This window comes from Microcaecilia unicolor, chromosome 3, assembly GCF_901765095.1.
Source record: "Microcaecilia unicolor chromosome 3, aMicUni1.1, whole genome shotgun sequence".
Lineage (NCBI taxonomy): Eukaryota > Metazoa > Chordata > Amphibia > Gymnophiona > Siphonopidae > Microcaecilia > Microcaecilia unicolor.
This window is the reverse complement of record NC_044033.1, coordinates 247,780,889-247,808,864: the sequence shown is the minus strand read 5'-3', so window position 1 is coordinate 247,808,864 and position 27,976 is coordinate 247,780,889. Positions and strand designations below refer to the sequence as shown.

The 27,976-nt window shown below is 44.2% G+C and overlaps 1 protein-coding gene across 1 annotated transcript; it reads right to left on the bottom strand.

Moving 5' to 3' along the window:
- IL4I1 (interleukin 4 induced 1) lies at window positions 1–24,716 on the bottom strand. Its single transcript, XM_030195397.1, has 8 exons — window positions 24,638–24,716; window positions 15,927–16,008; window positions 14,921–15,135; window positions 12,472–12,584; window positions 9,298–9,499; window positions 8,160–8,234; window positions 5,192–5,328; window positions 1–913 (listed from the first exon to the last, which is right to left on the bottom strand). Exons 2-8 carry the CDS (start codon window positions 15,937–15,939, stop codon window positions 160–162), a joined length of 1,509 nt encoding a protein of 502 aa, XP_030051257.1. The 5' UTR covers window positions 15,940–16,008; window positions 24,638–24,716; the 3' UTR covers window positions 1–159.
- Window positions 24,717–27,976: the final 3,260 nt, after the last annotated feature.

Here is a 27,976-nt window from a genome sequence, read left to right as displayed (position 1 = left end):
AAAGTAACTTGCCTTGAACTTCTGAGAAAGGTGTGAGCTAAATCTTTCTTTCTCACCTCTCAGAAAACAAGTATAAGTCCACAAAAGGACTGAAGATGACACCTGCACCTTCATCAACATCCTGAAAAATGAAATGTGGGTTCCATCTAGTCACCCTCCCTATGCATTGTGTATGTTCCGGGCTGCTCTCAGAGCTGATTTCATAGACGTTTCTATCCATCCGTGAGGCAGGGCAGTGTGCTCTCCAGCAAAGTGGACCCGCCCCTCATGCTGGAACAACTCTGGTGCAAAATCTTTGGTCTGATAAGGAGTGAAAGCTGCAAATGCCCCCTGGCTGTAACGGTCCAGGCTCCATTTTTTCACCAGCCCTGTCCCATCCCAGAGAGTGTGGACCTGGTTGCCGTGGATGACAGCCAAATCGTCAAGTGCCACCTGAAGGCACTCATTGTCACTAAGCCCCAGGAAGAGTTTTGAGTCATCGGACCAGGTGTAGGAGGCCAGGAGCACCCCTCCACTGGCATTAGGAAAGCTGTGGCTGGGGTAGTAGATAAATCTTGAAGGGCGGTCAGTGATGGACTTCCCTCCCTGTATCCATTCTTCCTCCCAGAAACGCTGATGAAAACCCAAGTAGATCTTGGTGGAACTGGAATAGTGGACAGAACGTAGGGCATAAGCCTTGGCTTGTGACAGCGGGGGGAGGAACTCAATCATGCGGGTGGCCTTGGCTGTGGTGGTGAGAAGGAGGTGGTCTCCAGTGATGTTGAAGAGTTGTCCTCCACGGCGGTAAAAGAGCATCACACCCTTTGGAGTCTGCTCAACTTTCAGCGCTCGTGAGCTTAGCTGGACCTGGCCACGTAGATGCTGATAGAAAGCCCGGGGGAGGTTGTCCATGCCACCCACAATCTCGAAGTAACTGGGAGAGAAAGACAGGTTCACATCAGCTAGCAAAAAGATCAGTTTTTATAAATGCCCACACTGGTGAAACGCAAGTGCATATTTTTCACATCTCAGACACATTTCATCCCTTTTTCAATTACAGTATTTCAGGGGAAACCGCTGCACACATTCACAACTGCTAATTTGTGTAGATAACTTTTTTGAAAAAAATGTATGAATTCTTTTAAAATTTCATAATTTTAGAAACAGGAAAGGAATTCCATTTTAAAATATATCCCCCAATATTCAAAAGCATTTAACCAGCCAGGATCAGCACCTGGCCAGTTAAATGCCACATAACTGGCTATCTGCAAATTTTCAGCAGGACAAACTGCATGCATAACTGGGAGGAGTGGCCTAGTGGTTAGGGTGGTGGACTTTGGTCCTGGGGAACTGAGGAACTGAGTTCAATTCCCACTTCAGGCACAGGCAGCTCCTTGTGACTCTGGGCAAGTCACTTAACCCTCCATTGCCCCAGGTCCAAATAAGTACCTGTATACAATATGGAAGCCGCATTGAGCCTGCCATGAGTGGGAAAGCGCATGGTACAAATGTAACAAAAAAAACTGGGAGATACTAAAAAAGGAAGCCAGGCAAAGGGTGGAGGTGCACTTAATCTACGGCCTCACTTGCTGTATGCATTTCTGTCACTACTCTGAAAGAGAAGGAACTGCGTGTTCTTCAAAATTGTTTTTCTTGGAATATTAAACACTCATGTACTCGATATACTGTTGGAAGACTCCTGAAGAAAGCGCTACATCGCCGAAACACGGCTGTGTTGAGTCGACCTGTTATAATAAACATTATACCTTTTTCAAATATTCGTCTCCCTTATTGATTGGAAAGAGCCTATATTCCCCCCCCCCTCTTCTCTTTTTTTCTAACTGGGAGATATACCCGTGACTCACCCCGATATGCCCATGTGTACGTCCGTCCTTGCAACTACGCTGTATGGCACTTAGGTGGTGCCTTGTAGAATAGCCCCTAAGGGTCCAATATTCAGCTGGCAGCAATCAGCATTTTGCTGACTGCTTCCAGCATTAAACCCAGAAATTGAATGCCAGGGCCATGTCCAGGCTCCAGCATAGGTAGCTGTCTAAATCATAGCTGGTTAAGTATGATATTTTGCACTTAACCAGGTGTGATGAACCGCATAAAGAAAACTGCATTTTATTAGGTCCTATTTATGTGGTTATCTTAGCCGGTTAAGTTCTGAATTTCGGTACTTAATAGGCTAAGTGCTGACACCACCCCTGCAATGCCCCCAAAATAGCCGGTTTCAGCTTGAGCACTAACCAGGCATTTTCATTGACATTATCCAATTAAGGGCTGCTGAAAATGCCTAGTTAGCCTTGTTGAGATGATTTAAAAGGTAACAAAAGAGAGGATCAAACAGCATACAAGCATAAACAGAAACAGAAAAAAAGCAACACTGGGCCTTCAGGATTGAGATAAATGCAGTTCTTTTTATTCGGAAAATGACCCGACACGGGCCGTGTTTCGGCGTACAAACACCTGCCTCAGGGGTCAAAATGTCATTATGGATATAATCACTGAAAGTTGGAAAAAAACCAAACAGTCAGGGTATATTGCCCGACTTTTTTCAGCCTCGCCTTGTGGAACCTCAGCGGGTAGGTGAGTGAGAGAAAAGAAACTGGGTTAAATCCTGGCCGGCTGAAAAAAGTCGGGCAATATACCTTGACGGTTTGGGTTTTTTTCCAACTTTCTGTGATTATATCCATAAGGACTTTTTGACCCCTGAGGCACACGTTTGTACACCGAAACACGGCCCATGTCGGGTCATTTTCCGAATAAAAAGAACTGCATTTATCTCAATCCTGAAGGCCCAATGTTGAGATGTCAGGTTTGTGAATTCTTTGTACCAAATGGAGCACTGCTGAGTGCGAGGATACGCACCCTGACTCTGCTTGGCGGCCGAGCAACCCCAAGGTTCACCTGCGGTGACTGCCGTTCCCCGGGGGTTGAGCCCCCAGGTGCAGACGGCCGACAGGACCTATGTAGAGAGAAGATGAGAGGGGCGCTGAGGAAACTAGCAAGAGGAGAGTAGGAGGGAGTGGCCCAGGTACAGGCAACAGTCCAACAGGCAGGCAGGGGCAGCTGGCAAAGGAGAGATCCAGGTACAAGCAAGGTCTTACAGGCAGGCAGCAGACGAGAGAGTAATCCAGGTACAAGCAAGGCCTTACAGGCAGGCAGCAGACGAGAGAGTAATCCAGGTACAAGCAAGGCCTTACAGGCAGGCAGCAGACGAGAGAGTAATCCAGGTACAAGCAAGGTCAAAAACCAGGAACACAGGCAGAACACAGTGAAGATAAACGCTTACCAACTAGAAGCCGAAGCAATAATGCAGAGGAAAGCTCTCCTGAAGTAGTGCAGGCATCTGACGTCAACAGGATGCAGCTGGAGAAGGAGAGCTTGATAGGTCAGGAAGGCAGTGAGGGGAGGGGCGCAGAAGCCTGCCCGCGGAGCAGGAAGGCGGGTTGGCGGTCGCAAGCAACCTCGGAAGTTCCTCAGGAAGCGCGCTGATCCGACCGCAGGCAGGGCAACATGGGGGATCCGGGCGCGCACATAGCGCTGGAAAGGGCCACGGAAGGGTGCAGCACCGCCCCAAAGTGCTGGACCCATAGAGACAGTGAGCATCCCCGCGCCGCCAGAGAGCCCCACCGACAAGGAGATAAGGGGCGTGACAAGAGATGATTTAAAAGGCCAGGAGAAGCTCCAGCCATTTAAATTGTTTGAAATTTCATGTCCTAGGTGCCTGATAGACAATTAATGGCACCTTTGACAGTGGGTTAGTAGCACACAACTCTAGGCGCTAGTTTATAACATTACACTTCATAAACCAAAAGCCAAACTTTAGTTTTAGAATAGATTTTAACTTTTTGAACAAAAGTTCTTTACGCAAAGAAACTTGAAGAGAATTCCATAGACTAGGACAATGCTTTTCAACACCCATAAATTTGACAACATCACACCTCTCTTATTCAATTTCTTTCCTTGCCTGTCTGTTTTTGGCATTTTATTTTCTTGCTACTAGTCCAGTGATTCCCAAACCTATCCTGGAGGCTCCCCAAGCAGTCTAGTTTTCAAGATATCCACTATAAATAATCAGGAAATAGATTTGCATGCGCTGCCTCCTTTCCATACAGATTTCTCTCGTGCATATTGATGGTTGAAATCCTGAAAACTTGACTGGTGGGGGGCCTCCAGGACAGGGTTGGGAACTGTTAGACTAGGAGAAGGAAAGAAAATGCATGAGCATGAGCTGGAGACGGGAGGGTTAAACATTGTTCATTGGAAGACATAAGCACTCAGCGTGTAATAAACACTGTTTCCTCTAAGCTGAGTGGGAGTCCTCCATCTACAGTCCTGCCAGTGGGGGGTGCTGTTTTACTATCATGTTTTCAATAGTGAGGGACAAGCAAGATCTGCAGGACTCCAGGGAACCTGCCCGTCCATGGCAATTGAAAACACAATATTGAAGCAGCACCCCCCACTGGCAGGAATGCAGTACGAGGACTCCTGCTTAGCTTACAGGGAACAGTGGTAATAAAGTCAGAGCAAACAAATAATGAGGCAAACCTTCACACCCTATGGGCTGACATCAGAATCTTAAAGTGGCACCGAAAACGGACAGACAACCAAATATGGTCAAATGTATGGGCATTACAAAGCAACCACACTGCCTTTAGTCTGAAGCAGTTGTAACCACTTAAGTTGATGATGTGCAATATCTCTAATCGTCCTGCTGTTACCTTTACGGAAGAGCCTTGCTGGTTACACTACTCTTTCCCTGTGTACTCCTATATGTAGTGCATCATGGTCCACCAGTTTGGCGGTGCTCCCTCAATATCTCCAAAGATCACAATATACTTGTATCCACCTATAGGGTGGGCGTTTTATTTAAAAAACATTTTCACAGTTAAAGGACTGTTTCTTAGAGGGTACATTTCAAAAACCATTTCTGTGAGCAAAATTATGTTTTATCCAAGAAAATGCTTTCAGAAAATTATCCACCTTATGGGGTAATTCTACAAATGTATGTTAACATTAACTTGCCAATTACTCATGTAAATGAGTAGAATAATGGTGTATGTACAAATGCATGTAAATGCCATAAATCTGCTGCCTAAGTGCTATTCTGTAAATACATTAACACAGTGGCAAGAAAGCCTATTAAGCATGCAACATTTCTGGAAAGTAATTAAAGCCCAGCCCGCTCTGTGAGATTCTGTACCTGACGTTATCTCTGATGTCATTCTGGATTCTCAGCATCTCCGTGAAAGAGATGAAGAGGAAGTCCTCCATGTTCAACAGGTCTCCAATCATTCGTACCGCCTCCCTACTCAAGTTTGACTCCTTCATGAAATATTCCTTGCCAATTCAAAACAGAGAAAACCATCAGGACCTGGTATGGTGCTTCTCAAGCATAGTACTGAACTTAGAGAGTGAGAGCCCAATATTCAAACATGATTTAACTGGGTAGTTTCAATCCCCACCCACCGGAACATCCTCCTCTTAATCCAAACAAAGGCATGTTGTGTATGCAATTAGAAAATTACCCTCTTAACAAACATATATAATAAAATGTATTTGTACTGCCAGGTTCCTCTTGTCCTTTCAATGACATCACTTCCTGCCTTGGGCTTATGGGTAGTTTCTTGCTGACTCAGACCTGGTCTAGGACAGAAATATCAGGACTAGAAATACAGTTACTCTGTTCCTAGAAGCAAACATGGGCAGGTCCTGTTTTATAAACTTATTTCTCAGTGCCTTGTGGGATTCATAGTCCTTGCTTTGGAGATACTGGCCCCATCAGGAGAGGACACTTTAAAAAAAGAATAAAGGGTCATGGATTTGATATACTGCCTTTCTGGGGTACAACCAAAGCAGCTTACATTTATTGTATACAGAAATTTTCTGTGTTCCTAGTGGGCTTACAATCTGGGTTTTTGTACCTGCGGCAATGACGGGTTAAATAATTTGCTTAGAGTCACAAGGAGTTGCAGTGGGACTCAAACCCAGTTCTGCAGGTTCTCAACCCACTGCACTAACCATTAGGCTATCCTCCACTCTAGGAAAGGCCTAAAATATCCCTCCAGAAATTGAGTCACTTAGCAACTCTGTGCCCACAACATTTTTAAGGGTGAACATACCCTGAGCAAACCAGACATAATCTCTTTTGTTTGATAGTTTTTATACCCCTTTTTTATAAGACAAAATTTGAAAGAAGAATAAAAATATGTAGGCCCGGAATAAATCAACAAACAATACAGATAAACACAATGCATAAGTAATACATACTCATTCTCCCAGAAACACTGACAGAAACTCAAGTAGATCTTGGTGGAGCTGGAATAGTGGATGGAACGTAGCCAGGGACTTCTGGCAACTCTACTGAGATATTATGCTGTGGCCTGTTTTTACCCCTGCAGTTTCTAGAACAAAAGAAGGCTCTCCTGACCAGTGAGGGAATGGTAGGAGAAGACCTCTTTTGGAGGAAAAAGGGACTGGTATACAGCCCAAGCCCTTAGAGTGTTGCCTGTCTTTGGTTCCTAGTTAGATCACTCTGCAAAAGGACAAGGATCTTTGGCTAACCCATCTATTGTAATACAAGGACCTGAGGAGTGTTGAGAGGTGGCAGGGTTGCTTAAGCTTCTGCATTTCCGTGGAAGGAATTAAGGAGCTCTGGAGTACAGGTGGGCAGCTGGGAGGTCAGAACTAGAACATGCACCATCATGTTTTAGACCATGCTGAGTCAACAAAGATGATCCCTGAAAAGCAACTTCACCCGAGGCGTGAATGTTAGCCCAGAATCCAGTTTACGACCAAGCCTTCATACTTTAGCCTTAAGGTGGAGTGCTACAACTTCCAATATATTAAAGGTAACTTCTCTAACTAGAAGGTTTTATTTATAGCTCGCCAATTCAGGAAAGCATCCTTCTCTTGGCAGGTTACAACACATATGTCAAATATGTTAAAAACAAACTCAAGCCAAACATGTACAAAACATACTAGCGAGCAAAACCAAAAAGCCTTCTGCAAACTTAGCTAACATCTATACACCTCTAAAAGCAAATGTGCCTTAATCTTCTTCCAAAATCTAAGATAATCCTGCTCTCCCACAGATCTTGAGATCACCTACTGCATATCACTGGCATCTCTATACAGAAAGCTTGGGTCCTAATCACAAATAACCAGCACTTTTGGCAGCCTTCTGGATTCTGAAAACATGTCACCAGAGCCAACCCAAAGCCTTCAGATGTATCAGCAATGGTGTTTGGTTTGAATTTCACATCTGCAGTGGCTTATGCTGGTTTATCTCCTAATGGTATCTAAAAACTGGATCTCACCAGTGAGTAGGATATGATAAAGTGCTACCTACTGCATTAACATCCACAGTGGTTTTAAATAAAAGTTATTTAATGAAGTGGACAGGCAGGAACCAGAGGGTGGCTACTAAAATGGTCAGTGATCTTCATCATAAAGCACAAGGGACAGGCTTAAATATCTCAATATGTTCAGTTTGGAAAAAAGGTGAGAGAGGGAAGATATGATAGAGATGTTTAAATACCTAGGTGGCATAAATGCACAGAAAGTGAGTCTCTTTCAACTGAAAGGAAGCTCTGGAATGAGGAATAGACTGAGAAGTAACTTGAGGAAATACTTCTTTACGGAAAGGTGGTGGATGCATGGAACAGTCTCCTAGGGAAGGCGGTGGAGATGAAAAATGTGTCTGAATTCAAGAAAGCTTGGGACAAGTATATAGGATCTCTAAGGGATAGGAATGGCTAGTAGATGGTATGTATAGGCAAACTGGATAGGCCACATGGTCTTTCTCTGCTGTCATTTTCTATGTTTCTATTGCACACTAAACAGGCTTTCTCCCAGTGAAGCTCTGTGAGCCCTTCCCATTAAAAAAAGTGGAAAACCACCAGCTGGGAATTTCCCTTAGCACCCAGTTCTGTCAACCTCTGGTCAAAGGCCACCGAGAAGTCAACAAATGAGCCTGGCCTTTATCGAATCCTCCCTTGAGGTCACCGGCTAGAGCCACTGTCAGTGATTTGGCACTGACTCTTGGTCCAAAACTGGACTGGTAAGCCAACTATTTCTTCTACATATGATATCAATAGTAGTAACAGTAGTTTTGGGGCATTTCTCAATACAAAACACAAAAAGGATTTATGAGGGAGGTCAACCATCACCATCACAGAATAGGAGTCATATTTTTCCAAAATCTTCTGGCAGCTGTAGTTACTGGCCTTCAGATCTTCAATAACCTGGAAACACAAAAAGGTCATTAAAAGTAGTCAAATCAGCAAGGCAAATTCAATCTGTATGTATGAGTGCACACCTCAGAGGCAGGGAGCTTCTGCAACATGAACACTCTATTTACAGTATCAGAGCCTGGTGCAGTGTGTCCACACCAGGAGCATCCTTCCACTCACATACCATTCCTAGTATCAGAGCCTGGTGAGGTATGACTGTACCAGAGCTGATGGAACACAGTAATCCAGGAAAGCGTGGCACTAGAATGGACACGTTTGGGGGGGGGGGGGGTGACACCATGCTTAACTGGCTTAGGGGCCCTTTTACTGAAGGGTTGGTGCGTGGCAATGGATTTGCCGAGTGCCAATCCAGTACTAGCGCAGAAGCCCAGAGGTAGCTCCCACCCACAGTGCACGCCACTTCCGGCACTACAAAAATAGAAAATATTACCCGGCGGTAACTGGTGCTGCCCAGTTATCGCAGGAGCCCCTACCACCACATCAATGCATGGGGGTAAGGGCTTCCCACCGAAATGTCTGGTTCACTTACTGCATGGCCATTTCTTTTGGAAAAAAAGGCCGCTTTTTACCCACTGAGGTAAAAGGGGGCCTTAGCGCGTGTCACACAGGCTCCTTTTTACCGCAGTTTGGTAAAAGGGGCCCCTTACAGCGGTACAGGGCCTGCACTTCACGGCTATGTGTCCCGCTCCTTAGTTCTGACAATTAATCAATCGGAGTGGGATGTGGCAGGAAGTTCTAGAGGAAGGGCCTCGTGTCAACGCTGCAGTGTTGGCAGCTGGCCTGGGGAGGGAGGTGCTAGTGCATAACTCCAGGGGGCACTAGCAACTCTAGCTCTATCACTGGTCTGCATGACTCAGAGGGAGGGAGCTTTGCTCTCACTCCTGCACCATTCCCATATCGTAGCCTGGTATGGTGTGTCTGCACACCTGAGAAACTGGACGATTCTCTTTCAAATACCCTGCGTACATGTGCACAGCCAGAACGGGCTGCTATTATATATGAGGTGACCACAGCCTGATAAAAATCATCTTAGATTTTTTTCTTGGAGCCATACCTTGGCCAGGGCATCCTGGAATAATTGCTCAGCCCCTTTTCCTCTTTCTCTGGGGCTGACTTTGTACCGTAGTACATCTGGGTTATCGCTCACGGTGTAAGTTCTCTTCACGACCCCATTCACAGCATACCATGTATTCAGGTTGTACTCAATAAATGCAGAACGTTGAAGCCCAAGTTTCTTCAGGTAGATGTGAACTATCCTAAAAAGTGAGCAGAGAAGTTTATATCCAAAAGATTTATGTAGTTAAAGTTGGCTTTTAACTACATAAATCTAAGAGAGCAAAGAGTGTAGCTATCAACATGGACTACTGTTAAGATGTGCTGATTTACCAGTAAGTCATGTTATTTTAGCCCAGGTCCCATTTTATGCAATGAGACCTAGTTATTAATAAATGGAGTTAACAGTAAAATAACCCATCTTAACTGTAGCCCACGCTGATAACTTCCCCTCGTAATTAAAGAAAAAAGAAATATTTCTAGAAATGGAAATCACTGCTATATGTAATACTAGTAAAAAAGGCCCGTTTCTGTAGGCAAGGAAACGGGCCTAAGGCAGGCAATTCCACCCCCCCCCCTGAGCTACGGCCCCCTCGAACCCCCCCCTTCCGCGAACCTGTCGTTCCCCCCCCGTGCCAGCGAAAACTGCCGCCACCGCCGCCGCCGTTGTTGTGCTACCTTCCCTTCCCGTAGGTTCCTCAATCATCTTCTTAGAAAGTTTAACTCCATGCGTCTGACGTCAGACGCACGCGTGTGTCTGATGTCAGACGCACGGAGTTAGACTTTCTAAGAAGATGATTGAGGAACCCACCCAAAGGTAGTGCACAACAGCGGCGGGAGGGGGGGTACGGTTTTCGGCGTTCCGGGGGGGGGGGATCGACAGGTTCGCGGGAGGGGGTGAGTTTCGAGGGGGCCATAGCGTGGGGGGGGGGGTGACAGCTGATTCCGAGGAATCAGCTGTGTTGACGTCAGTGACGTCCGTGCGTGTCTGCCTCGCAGACCACTTGCAGCCAGGGAGCCACGGTCCCAAGCATAGAACGTTGGAGGTGAGAATTATTATATAGGAAAAGTGAGCCAAGTATAAGACAATCAAGCCATTGTGACATCACTGGTCAAGTTGACTCTTATTGGTGGAATGAGGCATTATGACATTGCAATATCAGTTACCAGAGAATGAAACTCTTCACACTAATTGGGGAAGTTATCAACGTGGGCTACCATTAAGACGTGTTATTTTACCATTAACTCATGCTATTTTATCACAGGTCCCATTTTATGCAATGAAACCTAGTTACTAATAACTAGGGGGTAACAGTAAAATAACCCATTTTAATGGTCACCCACATTGATAACTTCTCCCTGTAAATGTTTCTCTCTTGCCCTGGCTAAATTTTAGGAAGTCGAAATTGATGTGCATGTAGATTTAGCAAAACAAAAAGGGGAGGCTAGGTCAAGATGTGCCCAGTGAGGTTTTTTCAAATTTATTAGATTTATTTTTTAGTGCAGTATTGAGCACTAGCTCAGGAAACTTGTGTGAACGATTCCATTCACCAAACGTTCATCCTAAATCTAACTATACTGATTTTTGCAGTTATACTTAACAAAGGTAATCGATCACATACTGAAAGTGGTTAAATGCGGCTAAATATTTGGATGAAGTTAACCAAATAACTTTGCCCAGTCTGATGAGGCTGAACACCACAACCCCATGAACAAGTGTTGACAAATAAAGACTGTCCCTTCCAATTTGCCCACTTGAGTGAGTCGACACATTTATCCCCATCCCCACCACACTACCCTCCCATCTCCCAGGCATATTCCCTTCTTTTATATCTTCTACCTCTTACCCCACCACTACCAGCCCTTTATCACCATACTCCGAGCCTGTCCCAAGCATTTTTAAATCTCTCGTGTTTTTGGTTGTTACAGCCTCTGTTGCTAAGCTATTCCAGGGATCAACCATGCTCACAGAAATCTTGTATCATGTTTTCCCTATACATTCCCCTACACATTATTAAGTCTCAAGATTTCAATTAAAATAAATCCAAAACAAAATATTTATATAAGTTTAAAACCTGTTTGGCATTGCCTCAGTTAACACTTCTGGCTTCCATAGTAGCAAGGAGAATACAGATTGGGTATTGCCCAATCAGAATTCCTGCCCCATTATTCTAGGAGTCTTCTACTACATTTATAGCTTTCCCTAAGACAATGGAGTACAGTGATAAATAGAGCATTGGGTGTCATCCAATCAGAATTCCTGTCCCATTGTTCTAGGCCTCTCCCATGAGGATTTTAGCTTTTACTAAGAGAATGGAATGCAGAAATAAATAGAACTTTGGATGTCATCTAATCAGAATTCCTGCTCTATTGTTCTAGGCCTCTCCCGTGAGGTTTTTAGCTTTTACTACGATAACAAAGTTTAGTGGTAAGAGAGTGTTGGGTTGTCAACCAATCATAAAAGCAAGATTATAGGGCTTTCTGTCCATGAGGTTTGGAACTAATAATGTGTCTTATCCAAGCTATCACCCAAAGTCTTTCTCCTCCCTTCTTGAGTAGAGAAACTCAACAAGGTTTGATGTCCCGTGTCTAGTGTATAGCAGGGGCGTAGGCAGACCTGCCATTTTGAGTGGGCCCAGAGTTAACATGGGTGGGCCCTTCTCACCCCCAATGCTACCCCTGTACATGCATACAATATAGTGGGGGGGGGGGGGGGTTAATGACCCAACGTCTGCCCGTTTCTCTCTGAACCCCCTCCCCCGGTCCTACCTCAGAGCCATTGTCCGTCGCAATTCCTATAGGCATCCTGCGCCTGCCCTGCGGGCTTCTCTCTACCACATTCCCACCAAAAAAACAAGAAGTGACATCATTGAGGGCAGGACATGATAGAGAGAAGCCTGCAGGGCCGGCGCAGGATGCTGCCAGCAGTAGCTCTGAGGTAGACTGGAAGGGGGGTAGAGAGACGGGCAGATGCCAGGCCACAAGTGAAGAGGGAGAGAGCATAGTGAGGTGCTGCCACTGAAGAGTTTTGAGGGCCTCATGGGCTGCTGACTGGGTGTGCCTGAGGCAAGAATGGGTGGGCCTTAGCCCTTAGCTACGCCACTGGTGTATAGAAACTTTCGCTTTGAATTCATCCTACAGCTGAGAGGAGGGTAGGGTGCCCCAAGGGTCTTACTGATGGAAACTGGGTATCCTCATGGCCCCCAGCTCTGCGTACCACCCAGCACTCTCATTCCGGAAGGTTAACACCCTCCCACCAACACTGTCACTGGCTTCCACCAGGTAGATCTACAAAACAAAACAAAACAAAACAAGCATATACTTAAAATGCACCAGCACAGGTCATTCAAGAGAAACAATATGGAAATAGCATGACCATATGCAAGATTTTCAAGGACACATTCACAGATGAAGAAAAGCTGGGGTGTGAGCAGGAGGGAGAAAGAACATTAAGGCAGTTTCCAAAGCAGGGATGGGCAACCATGGTCCTTGAAGGCCCCAACCCAGCCGTGTTTTCAAGAGTTCCACAATGAATATGCAAGAAGTCTCATTGCATACAATGAAAGCAGTACATGCAAATCAATCTCATGCACATTCATTATGGAAATTTTGAAAACTCGGATGGGTTGTGGCTTTTGAGAACCATGGTTGCCCACCCCTATCCTACAGCCTTGGCAATCCAACCAGTTGATCATGTATATATAATTATGTATTACAACAATAGATATAGGTTATATATTCTAAAGTTTTACGTGCACATGTAACATCTAAACCTAGTCACCCACAATTTATTTATTAGGATTTATTTGCCACCCTTTTGAAGGAGTTCACTCAAGGCAGTGTACAGTAAGAATAGATCAAACATGAGCAATAGGCAATTACAGCAGTAAATATATTCGAAAACAATACAAAGTATGGCATGGTATACTACTTGCAATGACAACACAATACGTAATAGAACATTATAATTGGTAGTGAAGGGTAAGGCAAAGTTGTAACATATAGATGAGCAAGAAACTAGGAAGAATTAGAAAGTAAGGTGACTGATTTGAAGAAAGTTGCACATGGAGGAGTGGATAAACATGTCCCGCTGCAGTATGTGCAGCCTGAGTCACTCCTTGTGTGTGTGAGTGAGACTAACAAGTTAGTTACTTCTTCCATAAGATACAAAAATTAACCCATAAACAGATAGTTTCCAATGCCCACTCTGCCCCTCCTCTACCCTGCCCCCCTTTTATGCTATTTACAGGCTCATTTTCAAAAGAGAAGGACGTCCATCTTTTGACACAAATCGGAAGATGGGCGTCCTTCTCACAGGGTCGCCCAAATCAGTATAATCGAAAACCAATTTTGGGTGTCCCCAACTGCTTTCTATCACGGGGACAACCAAAGTTCATGGGGGCGTGTTGGAGGTATAGCGAAGGCGGGACTTGGGCATTCCTAACACATGTGCGTCCTCAACCCATAATGGAAAAAAAAGGGCTTCCCTGATGAGCACTTGGATGATTTTACCTGGTCCTGTTTTTCTTACAACCAAGCCACAAAAAGGTGCCTGAACTGACCAGATGAACACCGAAGAGAATCGGGGATCACCTCCCCTTACTTCCCCAGTGGTCACTAACCCCCTCCCACCCTCAAAAACATCTTTAAAAATCTTTTGGGCCAGCCTCTATGCCACCCTCAAATGTCATACTCAGGTCCATGACAGCAGTATGCAGGTACCTGGAGCAGTTGTAGTGGGTGCATTGCACTTCAGGCAGGCGGACCCAGGCTCATCCCCCCCCCCCCCCCCACACCTGTTACACTTGTGGTGGTAAATGTGAGCCCTCCAAAACCCACCACAAACCCACTGTACCCACATGTAGGTGCTCCCCTTCACCCGTAAGGGCTATGGTAGTGGTGTACAGTTGTGGGTAGTGGGTTTTGGGAGGGGTTGGGGGGCTCAGCACACAAGGTAAGGGAGCTATTTACCTGGGAGCAATTTCTGAAGTCCACTGCAGTGCCCCCTAGGGTGCCCGGTTGGTGTCCTGGCATGTCAGGGGGACCAGTGCACTATGAATGCTGGCTCCTCCCACGACCAAAGGGCTTGCATTTGGTCATTTCTGAGATGGGCGTCCTTGGTTTCCATTATCGCCGAAAATCAAAAACGACCAAGTCTAGGGACGACCATCTCTAGGGACGACCTAAATGTCAAGATTTGGGCGTCCCCGACCATATTATCGAAATGAAAGATGGACGTCCAACTTGTTTCGATAATACGGGTTTCCCCACCCCTCCACTGGGACGTTTTGCGAGGACGTCCCCAGCAAAACTTGGGCGTCCCTAACGATTATGCCCCTCTTAGTGAGTTAAATGGTCTGATATTATCCCTATCACTTAAAAACATATGATTTTGTGAAGAGCTGCCCCTCTCATAGGCTTCGTACTGAAACTTAGCCAAGTCGGGCTTGGGATTTATTTGTTATACCTCTACCAATAGTTTCACTCTGCTACATACAGATGATGAGTTATGCATTCACCAACAGCCAATAACCACAAAACTCGCTCTGACAATCAAACCCCAATATTCTCCTGCTTATCTCTGGAGCAAGTGAGTTGTCCACCTTCCCCTGAAATCACCTCACCTTGTGGCCGGCATCCTGCAGGACTTTCGCCGCAGTCAGCCCAGCGATGCCAGCTCCAACAATCACAACCCGCTTGGGCTTGGTGGTTTGTCTCAGACCACGAGTTGCGATGCCCAGGAGCTCTTTGTAATCAGGGTCCTGAAAGCATCGATCAAGCGGATCATCCGAGGCCTCCAAAGAATAAATGACCAGAATAAGACAGCCAAGGGCAATCCCTGAGGGGGGAAAAGAGACTGTAACTCCTCATCTATCAGCTTCTAAATTTAACTTTTCTGTGGCCTATGACAGGGCTGCGTGTGAGAGAGGTTTGAGGGTGCTGCTGAGCAGGACTGAGGTGCAGAGGTGTGTAAAAGGGGTATCTCAGCATTAGAAGAGCAGAGAGTGATGCAGGGCAAGGAACAAGGTGCATTTCCAGAGTTGTTTATGTGGTGGAGTTTCAGTACTAAAAGTGCCAGGAATGAGGTGCTTTGGCAGAACTATGGTAGGGGGAGTATTGGAATAGAAGAGACTGTTGAATGGCAGGCGTGAAATGCATTGGCAGGGCTATGTGGAACAAGGTGTTTCCTCAACATGGAATTGCAGAAGGTACTACAGGAAGGAATGAGGTACATTAGCAGGCTTGTTTGGTTGGTTGGTTTGCTACATTTATAAGACCACCTTTCGCAAAACAAATCTCTCAAGATGAGGTACAAACTAAATAATTAATTATAACTATAAAAACCATCAATATTCCATAGTGTTGTCTTGTAGGTGAGTGAGTCTCAGTCCTGGAAGAGCAGGAGGGCACTGCAGGACAGGAATGAGGTGAATTGGCAGCATTATGGAGAAGGTGAAATAGCAGGCAGAAGTGAAGTTCATTGGCAGAACTGCATGCGGGAGCATCAGTTCTGGAACAGCAGGGAGTGATGCAGGAAAGGACTGAGGTGCAATGGCAAAGCTGTGGGGGAGAGGGTCCCACTAGAATTGCAGGAGAAATGCCCGTAGCAGCATTGCAGCTGAAACATACAGTGCACTTTCATTTTTCCTCTCTCAATCCTTGGCAGTCTTCCTGTAGACAGATTGTGGGCAGCTCAGCCAGACACAAACCCCTGCCAGAGAAGGAAGAAACACAGGAAAATGATTTTAGTATGTAGCACGGAGGGAGACTGCATTTTAGCCTCTTTTGTGCCATGTTCCATGAAAAAGACACCTTAGCACCCAGGTCCATTGAAACAGGCTGTCCAGGGACCTGGTTTCATACCCACATTATCTCTTGACTGGTGTTTTTTTTCCCTTAGAAAAAGTAGAAACAGTCATTCAGGGTGGAGTCAGTCTCTCAGGATGGATCTAGGTTAGGTAGATGCCCTTCAGGCACTTTGGCCTGAATTCTGCCAAAACTCCTGAATTACAACAGCCTTCGATCTCAAAAAAGAGCCCTATAAATCTCGCAATGCATTGCAACACAAGTCAAAAACAATGAATGACCAAAAGTCCCTCTTCAGCTCACTCCAATGTCAAATGGGTCAGGCATCCTCCATTTCTCAGATGATATAACAAGATAAAACTCACACTCCTAAGCAGGAGATGGCAAACTCCAGGCCCTTAAAGAGGGGATCATTTTCAGACCATTGCCTGGTTAACTCGCTACATAAATGCTAGCGGACTATCGTCTCTAGCCAACTGTTTATTTTATTTACTTATTTCAAAAAATGTTTATTCGCACTATCCCAAGTTCTAGGCGGATTACAAGTTAATATATATAATTTGTAAAACAAGACTTTCAAACCACACAAATTAAAATCAAGTAAAATAAATCAAAATCAAACAAAAGAGCAGGTAGTTCAAATCAGAAGATCAGCTTAACTACTAAATTTCACGGCCTGTACATCTAACCAAATGACTTGGAAAGCAAGTATGTTTTTAATTCCTTTCTGAATGTCATCAAGGAGTCCTTAGTTCTAGAGGTAAACTGTTTCATACTTTTGGGCCAGCTACTTGGAAAATAGTAGAGCGAAGAAGTCCTAACCGTTCGAAAAAATTGGAACATCTAGTAGATTACTATCTAAAGATCTTCATGGTCCCAACAGTTTATAGACCTTAAGACCAAGTTGCTACTCCATCCTAACGGTCTCCCTCTGGCCTGCCCCTAACCTAGCTGGTTAAGGAATAACCAGTTAGCAGAGACATTCAGTGGCACTAACCAGTTAAGTGCTGCAGAATATTGTGGAACCAGGCCGGAGCCTCTAATGTCCTGTTAAACCTTTTTGAATATCAACCCCCCTTCTTTGCAGAAGATGTAAATGGTTGTAAGAGCATTTGGGCCTGTTTCTGTGAGCCCATTTTAAAAAGGCTGATAGGTGTTTATGTTGCCTTATAAAATAGGTTAAAATAGGGGCTTCTTTTGACTTTTCACATAATTGCCCTCTTGTAAAATTACCCCTATGGGGCAATTATATAAAGAAGGTGCTAACATTTACAGGTTCAAAGGACAGTGATCAAAATGCTAAAGGAGATGGAACTCCTCCCATATGAGGAAATGCTAAAGAGGTTAGGGCTCTTCAGCTTGGAAAAGAGATGGCTGAGGGGGGATATGATTGAGGTCTACAAAATCCTGAGTGGTGTAGAATGAATAGAAGTGAATCACTTTTTCATGCTTTCAAAGAGTATAAAGACCAGGGGACACTCATGGAAATACTTTTAAAACAAATAGGAGGAAATATTTTTTTCACTCAGTGACTAGTTAAGCTGTGGAACTTGCTGCCGGAGGATATGGTAATGGTGGTTAGCATATCTGGGTTTTAAAAAACAGTTTGGACAAGTTCCCAGAAGAAAGGTCCATAGTCTGTTATTGAGATGGGCATGGGGGAAACCACTGCTTGCCCTTGGATTGGTAGCATGGAATCTTGCTATTCTTTGGGATTCTGTAAGGTACTTGTGACCTAGATTGACCACTGTTAGAAGCAGGATATTGGACTAGATGGACCATCAATCTGGCCCAGTTTGGCTGGTCTTATGTTCTTATGGGTGGTTCAGGTGCGGGTCCAACACTTAAGAACATAAAAGTAGCCATACTGGGTCAGACCTATGGTCCATCTAGCCCAGTATCCCATTTCCAAACAGTGGTCAAGCCAGATCACAAGAACCTGGCAGAAACCCAATTATTAGCAACATTCCATGCTACCAATCCTGGGGCAAGCAACTGTCTCCCCATGTCTGTCTCAATAGCAAACTATGGACTATTCCTCCAGGTTACATATTTCTAACAGCAGATCAGCAATTTCATGCTTGAGTTCTTTGAGTAACCTTGGATGTATGCCATCCGGTCCAGGTGATTTACTACTCTTTAATTTGTCAATTTGGCTCAGTACATCTTCCAAGTTCACTTATGCACACAGTTTATAGAATGATTTCAGTTACATCACTAACTACCTACAGTTAGGCACAAGCATTTATGCCAGCCATCAAGCAACCTAAGTGCTTGCGCCTCAAGTTAGGTGTGTAAATGTGGACTCATTCTAGTATTCTAAAATGGCAATTGCATGCATAAATGCGATATAGAATTTACACTTAGCACCTTATCCCCAGCGACTAACTTTTGGCATCCTTTTGAAAATTACCCTCAACGTACCAAATAAAAACAGTTCTGGTTTTGGAACATTCCACACTGCATACTCATGTGGTCAGTTTGCACGTTTCAATCAAGAACCAGGTTTAGATTGGCAAGATGTGATTAGCCAAGATACAGACCTACTCAGACACATTTCACCTGTTCCCTAGTGAACAAAAGTACTGAAATCAATCTAGTTTGTGTATTTTAGGGTGAGTTTTTCATCATTTTAAAAACTTATAGCCATCTGATCTGAGTTTTGCTCTGGCACAAAATCTAGCCCAGGGTCAGCCAACCACTAGGCAAGCCTAAATATTTGTCTAGGGCAGCAAGTCCAAACAGCTATGTAAACTCAAAGAACCATCAATGCCTACTTCTACCTATAAAATACATTTTCATATTTAAAAGCACAATGTCCAGTTATGTGTTTTTACAGAATTCTTGTAGGATAATTCTGTCTGTACAGTTCAATCATGAAAAGCTTAGCAGGGGGAACCCACAGGCTAGGGATCTGAATATTACTTGAAGGAGGGCATAATGCTACAGATTCAACTAGGGTACCCAGTCCTCTTGCACCAACCCTGTCTAGTCCCTTTGCTATCTTTTTGTTTTTGAACTTAACTCTACCAGCTTTCGATATGAGGGAAGAGTGAGGCATGGATATGGTTGGGTAGGTTAACTTTGCATTATGTTTTCTTGAATCTGAAGGCCCTGTGGCTGAGTCTACAAAGTTGAGATTTTCCCAACAGACGTCAGCTTTATGTAGTTAACTTTCAAACGTATTGCATAAATAATTTTGAATGTCAACCTCATTGGATCTAGTTCTGCATTTTGGTACGCCTTCACATGACTGCACTTCATCCTGCCCTATTTCTAGAAAACAATGCTTTAAAATTAAATCTTGAGAGATTGAGCTACTTATTTAGATTATTTGGCTAGATATTTTTTAACAAATTGACCCACTTCAGCTTTTCATTAAGAAAATTAAAATGACTAGTAAAGACTACAGGGAAAAGGGTTGTGGAATTATATGGGGAATTTTGTACACATAAATGTTTTTTCTTCTCTCCTGATCCACATCCATCAACACTGGTATCTTTATTTTTCTTGTCTGCTTGAACTGTCTGAACACCACAAAGACTCCTGGTCAAGGGGAATTTTGGACCAATTCCCTAATCCATTTGGAAATCCCCACCTTTTGAAACAGAAGTATCCATGATTTCAAAATGGAATTTAATACATATGGAAAGCAAGAGCTGAACTCGCTATCTGGGTTTTGTGCCATGACCCTTTAACCTGTGTATATGAGTGTTAGACATATCCTTGACCTGCCCATGCCCCTCTCAGATCCATGCCACCTTGAAGTTGCACACAATGGAAATTGCGCTCCCAGTCTATATAATACCGACTATAAGAACGTAAACGCCATAATGGGACACATCTTGGAATCCCTATGGATTGAAATTCCATGTGTAAAGGGGAAAAGGATAGTGATAGGAGTGTACTATCGCCCACCTGGCCAGGATGAACAGACGGGGAAATGTTATCAGAAATTAGGGAGGCTAACAAACTGTGCAACAGAATAATAATGGGTGATTTCAATTACCCTGATATTGACTGGGTAAATGTAACATCAGGGAATGCTGGGAAGGTAAAATTGCTTGACGAAATCAAGGACTGCTTTATGGAGAAGCTGGTACAGGAGCCAAAAAGAGGAGGAAAAATTCTAGACCTAGGCCCAGATGCACAAAACTTTAACAACCCTTTAAGGACCATTTTTCGAAGAAATCGCCAATCGTTTCATGTACTAAAGCCCATTTTTCGAGGACCATAGCAGCTAACAAAAATGGAATGCAGATGAGCAATCAGTGTAGAAACCCTTTTCAAATGACATGCACTAACCTTTTCCGATTGGTTTAATGAAGGAAAACGCCAAGAAATCTAACGACAGGTCTGTACCTGTCGTTAGGGCTCTCCGGCTAAAAACTGTAATGTGAAACTCAAAAAAGAACCAATTGCAGCGAAGAAGATACGTGAGATGCACTGTGATTGGACAAAAACACGTTGTACCTGTATCGTAGCCTGTTTTGCTTTTAATAAAGCTTATAGAAAACGTGTCATAACCACGTTAATACAGCACGTGCACTGCAGACATACGCAGTATATTAACGTTGGTACGAGTTGGAGAAGTAATGGCAGCCAGAGGGAGAAAAAACAGTGCGGCAACTTGATTCTTTTACACTGTCGATGCACGCCTATGACATCACAGGCGTGCGACAGCCACGCCTACAACACACGCTTTCTGAATGGATCAGTGCGCATGCGTTCCGTACGCTGCTACGGCACATTAGCGAAACTTTCGGGAATCAGGGTTTTCAATACCGCACCAAACTTTTTGGGGCTGTGTTTTTGGAGCATGCTTCGTTATTTGAGATTCGGTAAATGTTTTTACGTTTCTGATTTTTTTACGTTTGCTTGATGCATCTACCCCCTAGTCCATAGTGGAGTGCATGATCAGATACAGGAGGTAATGGTGCTGGGGCAGCTTGATAATAGTGATCATAATATGATCAGATTTGATATCAGCTTTGGAGTAAGTACACACAGAAAATCCAATATGTTAGCATTTAACTTTCATAAAGTTTCATAAAATGAGAAGAATGGTGAAAAGAAAACTTAGAGGAGCAGCTGTGAAGGTCAAACATTTACATCAGGTGTGGATGCTGTTCAAAAATACCATCCTGGAAGCCCAGGCCAAATATATTCCATGTATTAAAAAAGGAGGAAGGAAGACCAGACATCAGTTGGCATGGTTAAAAAGTAAGGTGAAGGAAGCTATTAGAGCTAAAAGAAAATCCTTCAGAAAATGGAAGATGGAACCAACTGAAAATAATAAGAAACAGCATAAGGAATGTCAAGTCAAATGCAAAGCGCTGATAAGGAAGGCAAAGAGGGACTTTGAAAAAAAAAAGTAAAAATTTTTTAAGGTATATTAAAAGCAAGAAGCCGGCAAAAGAATCAGTTGGACTGTTAGATGACCGAGGGGTAAAAGAGGCAATCAGGGAAGACAAAGCCATAGCAGAGAGATTAAATGAATTCTTTGCTTCGGTCTTCACCGAGGAAGATTTGAGAGAGATACCAGTGCCAGAAATGGTATTCAAAGCTGATGAGTCGGAGAAACTGAATGAAATCTCTATAACCTGGAGGGTGTAATGGCTCAATTTGACAAACTGAAGAGTAGCAAATCTCCTGGACTGGATGGTATTCATCCCAGAGTACTGATAGAACTGAAAAATAAACTTGCACAACTATTATTAGTAATATGTAATTTATCTTTAAAATCAAGCGTGGTACCGGAAGATTGGAGGGTGGCTAATGTAACGCTGATTTTTAAAAAAGGTTCCAGAGGAGATCCAGGAAATTATAGACCAGTGAGCCTGGAAACCGAGGACACTCATCTCAGAAATGACCAAATCCAAGGCATTTGGTCATGGGAGGAGCCAGCATTCATAGTGCACTGGTTCTCCTGACATGCCAGGACACCAACTGGGCACCCTAGGGGGAACTACAGTGGACGTCACAAATTGCTCCCAGGTGAATAGCTCCCTTACCTTGTGTGCTGAGCCCCCTAACCCCCCCCCAAAAAAAAAACCACTCCCCACAACTGTACACCACTACCATAGCCCTATGGGGTGAAGGGGAGCACCTACATGTGGGTACAGTGGGGTTGTGGTGGGTTTTGGAGGGCTCACATTTACCACCACAAGTGTAACAGGTGGCGGGGGGGATGGGCCTGGGTCCACCTGCCTGAAGTGCACTGCACCCACTAAAACTGCTCCAGGGACCTGCATATTGCTGTCATGGAGCTGGGTATGACATTTGAGGCTGGCATAGAGGGTGGCAAAAAAATTTTAAGTTTTTTTAGGGTGGGAGGGGGTTGGTGACCACTGGGGGAGTAAGGGGAGGTCATCCCCAATTTCCTCCGGTGGTCATCTGGTCAGTTCGGGCACCTTTTCACAGCTTGGTCGCAAGAAAAAGTGGACCAAGTAAAGTCGGCCAAGTGCTCGTCAGGGACGCCCTTCTTTTTTCCGTTATCGGCCAAGGACACCCATCTCTTAAGCACGCCCCAGTCCCGCCTTCGCTACGCTGCTGACACGTCCCCATGAACTTTGGCCATCCCCGCCATGAAAAGCAGATGAGGACGCCCAAAATTGGCTTTCGATTATGCCGATTTGGGCGACCCTGAGAGAAGGACGCCCATCTCCCGATTTGTGTCGGAAGATGGGTGCCCTTCTCTTTTGAAAATAAGCCTGAAAGCCAACATGGATTTAGTGAAGGGAAATCTTGCCTCACCAATCTATTACATTTCTTTGAAGGGGTGAACAAACATGTGAATAAAGGTAAGCTAGTCGATATTGTGTATCTGGATTTTCAAAAGGCGTTTGATAAAGTACCTTGTGAAAGACTCCAGAGGAAATTGGAGAGTCATGAGACAGGAGGTAGTGTTCTATTGTGGATTAAAAACTGGTTAAAAGATGGAAAACAGAGAGTAGGGTTAAATGGTCAGTATTCTCAATGGAGAACGGTAGATAGTGGTGTTCCCCAGGGGTCTGTGCTGGGACTGCTGCTTTTTAACATATATATAAATGATCTAGAGATGGGAGTAACTAGTGAGGTAATTAAATTTGCTGATGACACAAAGTTATTGAAAGTTCTAAAATCGCAAGAGGATTGTGAAAAATTACAAGAGGACCAGTGGCGTACCAAGGGGGGGGGGGCGGCCCGCCCCGGGTGCAAACCGCTGGGGGGTGCCGTGGTGCGTGCCTGCTCCTCCGAGTTTGCTAAACTTTGTTCGTTTGCTGCAGCTCCCTCTGCCCCGGAACTCGGAGGAGCAGGTGTGCGCCGCGGCACCCCCCCAGCGGCATGCACCCGGGGTGGACCGCCCCCCCCCCCCCTTGGTATGCCACTGGTCCTCTTGTAATTTTTCACAATCCTCTTGCGATTTTAGAACTTTCAATAACTTTGTGTCATCAGCAAATTTAATTACCTCACTAGTTACTCCCATCTCTATCTCATTCTTAAATCATGTGCTGCAGAGAGAGAAAGAGACAGCATTCTTTCAATGTACTTTGAGGGTAGCCATCTCTCTCCTGTTCAATCTGTTCAAAATTCTGCTGCACGACTAATATTCCACCAGTGTCTTTATGCTCATATTAGCCCTCTCCTCAAGTCACTTCACTGGCTTCCTATCCATTTCCACATACAGTTCAAACTCCTCTTATTGACCTCTAAGTGCATTCACTCTGCAGCTCCTCAGTACCTCTCCACTCTCATCTCTCCCTACATTCCTCCCTGGAACTCCGTTCACTGGGTAAATCTCTCTTATCTGCACCCTTCTCCTCCACCGCTAACTCCAGACTCCGTTCCTTTTATCTTGCTGCACCATATGCCTGGAATAGACTTCCTGAGCCAATAGGTCAAGCTTCATCTCTGGCCATCTTCAAATCTAGGCTAAAAGCCCTCCTTTTTGATGCTGCTTTTAACTCCTAACCCTTACTCACTTGTTCAGAACCCTTATTTTATCACCCTCACTTTAATATTCCTTTATCTTGTTTGTCCTGTTTGTCTGTCCTAATTAGATTGTAAGCTCTGTCGAACAGGGACTGTCTCTTCATGTTCAAGTGTACAGCGCTGCGTACGTCTAGTAGTGCTACAGAAATGATAAGTAGTAGTAGGACCAGTAGATACCTACTTAGGTGCTATTGTATGAGTTCACCTAGGTGCCTATCCTGTCTTTATAAAACACTACCACAAATCCTGCAGAAATCATGCCTACCTTGCAGACACATTTACATCTGCTCACACCTAGATTAATGAAGTACCATCTTTTACCATCTGTGCTTGTACTTGTGAACTCTTCCACACTTTCCCCAAACTTCACCGTCTGTGCATGCCTACTGGTAAAATATGCACCATTGTGTCAACTCTCACCTTTTACACCAGCTTATAACAGGCCATGTCCATGTTTTTCTGGCCACATTCACACGACAGTAACTTTATAAAAGTACCACCTTTCAGTCCATTTCTACCGAACTAAGCTGAGCTGTCAGCAATTAGGAAGCCACACTTACTTTTCTCCTGGCTCTCTTCTGGTGGCTCACTGAGTACTACTGCCAGTTGCCAGTCCCCTCGTATCCTGTGTGAGACAAGAGAAACAGATGCATGCTCTCTTCCCCATGTGTGGCTTCTCTTTTATTTATGTCCCTGGGACCTCTGATTTATTCAAAACGAAACTAAATCTGATTTTTCTTTAGAAGCACCGTCAGCAACCACCAAGCCATTAAACAATGACATCGCCCCTGGTATTTCCCCTCCCAATGGCAGAGAGGGAATTTAAGAGAGACACATATAATTCTCTTTAAGAGGCACTGAATAATGAACTGCCCCTTTAAAACAAAATGGAAGTTTGGCCTCCAGTTTTAAAAACCAATTAGTTTGGAGCCAAGCACTTCAGTGTGCATACTGAAATTGCTTCAAATTTCTACCCCAGTGCTGCAGTAGGAAATTATGTCTTATTATGACTTCTTAGTAATGCATCTCCTGCTGTCAATGGAAGGGGTGCCTGGCTTAACTTTTCTAACTTACCACTTGAATAAAAGTTCTTTGGGATGAGGACATTGGAAGCATATGGGTTATCGTGTATAAACCAATTTTCCATGCAGAATTCAGACTTGCCATGCTAAACTGGATCACTACGTGTACATGGAAAAAGCCTTACAAACAGATAGATCCTTTTCTGATTCTCTTAAAAAGTAAGGAGTAGATTTTTTTAATGATTTAACCGGGCAGCCATACCCAAATAATTTCCAGGCACCAACAAGTGCCCGGTATTGAATATCTGGATCAAATTCCACAATCATGTCCTGTGTTTTATGCACAGAAGTGTAAAATAAAAAAAAGGAGGATTCAAGCATGCATGGGAGAGACACAAAGTCAGGAGAGAGAGGATTGCAAATCAAATAAGCGTGGCTCATGGCATTCTTTCCAGCTCCTCTATCTTGAATGCGTTGTTTGTTTGAATGTGTGTATCTCTGTTTCATATGTTTATTTGTTTTGTTTGTGTATGGAGGTAAATGGGTGGTATGTGTGTGTATGTTTCAGTGTATGTGCATGCTCACATGTGTGTGTGTGTCCATAACTGTGTTGGTTTTCTGTGTGTATGTGAATGAGAGTGGAGATGAGAGGGGAGGGGAGGGCATTTTAAAAGTACAATCCTTTCATCAATGTAAGTGGTGTTAGGACAGTTGTGGGGGATTTTGGCACTGGGGAAGTTGCAAGAGGACAGTGGGAAAAGCTTGCAGGTAGTGGGAATAGTTACTGGTGATAGCACATTTTGAGGGGGTAGTTTTCAGGCAAAAGGCAGTATGCAGGATGGTGACTCAATTGCAGGAGGCATAGTTTTTGGTTGGGGCAGTTTGAGGGGTGAATGGCAGGGGTGGTTTTAGGGCATATGGGGCAGTTTTTGGCGATAAGGCAGTTTGCTGGTGATGAGGCAGTTGGGAATAGTTTATGAGCTATGAGGCCAGTTTGGAGATGGGGCAGATGTGAACTTAACTTTCAGGGGTGGAGCAATTTGTGGTGTGGAAGGACAGTTGTGGGGGGGTTAGTTTTTGGAGGTGTGGGTATTTTGCAGGGTGATAGAGCAGTTATTCGGGTATAGTTTTTGGGGGGTTGGGCTATTTGCAGAGTAGTGGAGCTGTTTGCAGGGTTCATGGGTGAGCTGTGGGGGGTAGGGCAGTTGCCAGTGGTAGTTTCTGGAGGTGGGGCAGTATTGGGAGGACTGGGAGAGTAGAGAATGGGAAGAGGCAGTTTGAAAGGAGGAATTCTATGGTGCAGAAGCTGGAACTCTTTCTCCCATAGAAATGCATTGGAACATTTGGGGAGGAGGGGCTTATTTCTCTGGAACCCAGTCCAATTTGGCCCATTTTTAAACTTGCATTTTTTTGTCAGTTTTTGCCTCAAGCCATATTTCATCACATTCCATTACATTTTTCAACAATCATTCTCGACCCCTTTTGTATATGGGCAGACCAGGAGGATCAAGTGATCCTTACCTGCGGACATCTTCTATGTTGTTATAGTTATGTATACACACAAAGACACCCCCCATGATAGACAGCAGCTGAACTCAGAAATGAATCCTGTTTCAAGTCAGGGCTGTGGAGGGAATGAATCAGCCACCATCTGTTGACAAATGGAAACTGTGGCAGCTTGCCAATGAAAAAAAAGCAAGAAATAAAATAAAAACAGAAACTTGCACTACCCGTGTTTTTCCTGGAAACGGCTTTTGCCTTCACAAGTCAGAATCAAAAGCTGAAAATATGTTTGGCTGTGCATGTTTCTCGTCAGCTGTTTGTGCTGTCTTCATCATTCTGTGGCTGGGTTAGGGCTCGGTTATTTTCCCTCTGGGGTTGTCTTCAGTTATCCCTGCTGTATACATACGTTGGGTGTTTGAGGGTGCTGTTTTCTCCTCCCCTGAGACATCTCTTCAGCTATCTGTGCTGTATTCATCCATTCAGGAGGTAATTTGATAAATCTTTTTCACATTCAAAATGCTGGTTTACACGTGCAAAAAGGTTTTCTTAATTAAAAGTGTATGCGGTACGGAATATAGGCTGAGTTGTGATTTATGCACATGTATGCCCCACCCAGACATCACCCAAATGAGCATAGTAACTGACTAGCACTTAAGCAGGATTTTGGCATTTATTTATTATGATGTATTAATTGCTTTTTTGAAAAAATTCTCCCAAGGCAGTGTACAGTATATGTGCCCCATATGCTGGTATTCAGGTCATTTACATGTGCAATTGGTGTAAAGTTTGGCACCTTGTATATATAATTACCCCTTATGTACTAGCATTTGTGCCTGCTTTTAAGCCAGCATAAATATCTGTAGCAAGAAAACACAAAGACAGCACCAATAGAAGACAATAAAAACCGACATGGCCGTGTTTCACCCTAAAGTTTCATCAGGGGTAAAACTACTATCAAATTGTAACAACAGAGTGGTGTAAATTTAAAACAAATCAGAGAAACTTTTTCTTCACTCAGCTTGTAGTTAGACTCTAGAATTCGTTGCCAGAGAATATGGTAAAGGTGGTTAGCTTAGCAGGGTTTAAAAATGGTTTGGACGACTTCCTAAAGGAAAAGTCCATAGACCATTATTAAAATGAACTTGGAGAAACTCCACTGCTTATTTCTGGGATAAGCAGCATAAAATATTTTGTACTTTTGGGGGGATCTTGCCAGGTATTTGTGGCCTGGATTGGCCACTGTTGGAAACAGGATGCTGGGCTTGATGGACCTTCGGTCTGTCCCAGTATGGCAATACTTATGGACTTATGGGTAAACAATATCAAAATGATGAATGCCAGTTCAGATCCTGATGACTGGAAGGAATAGCTAGA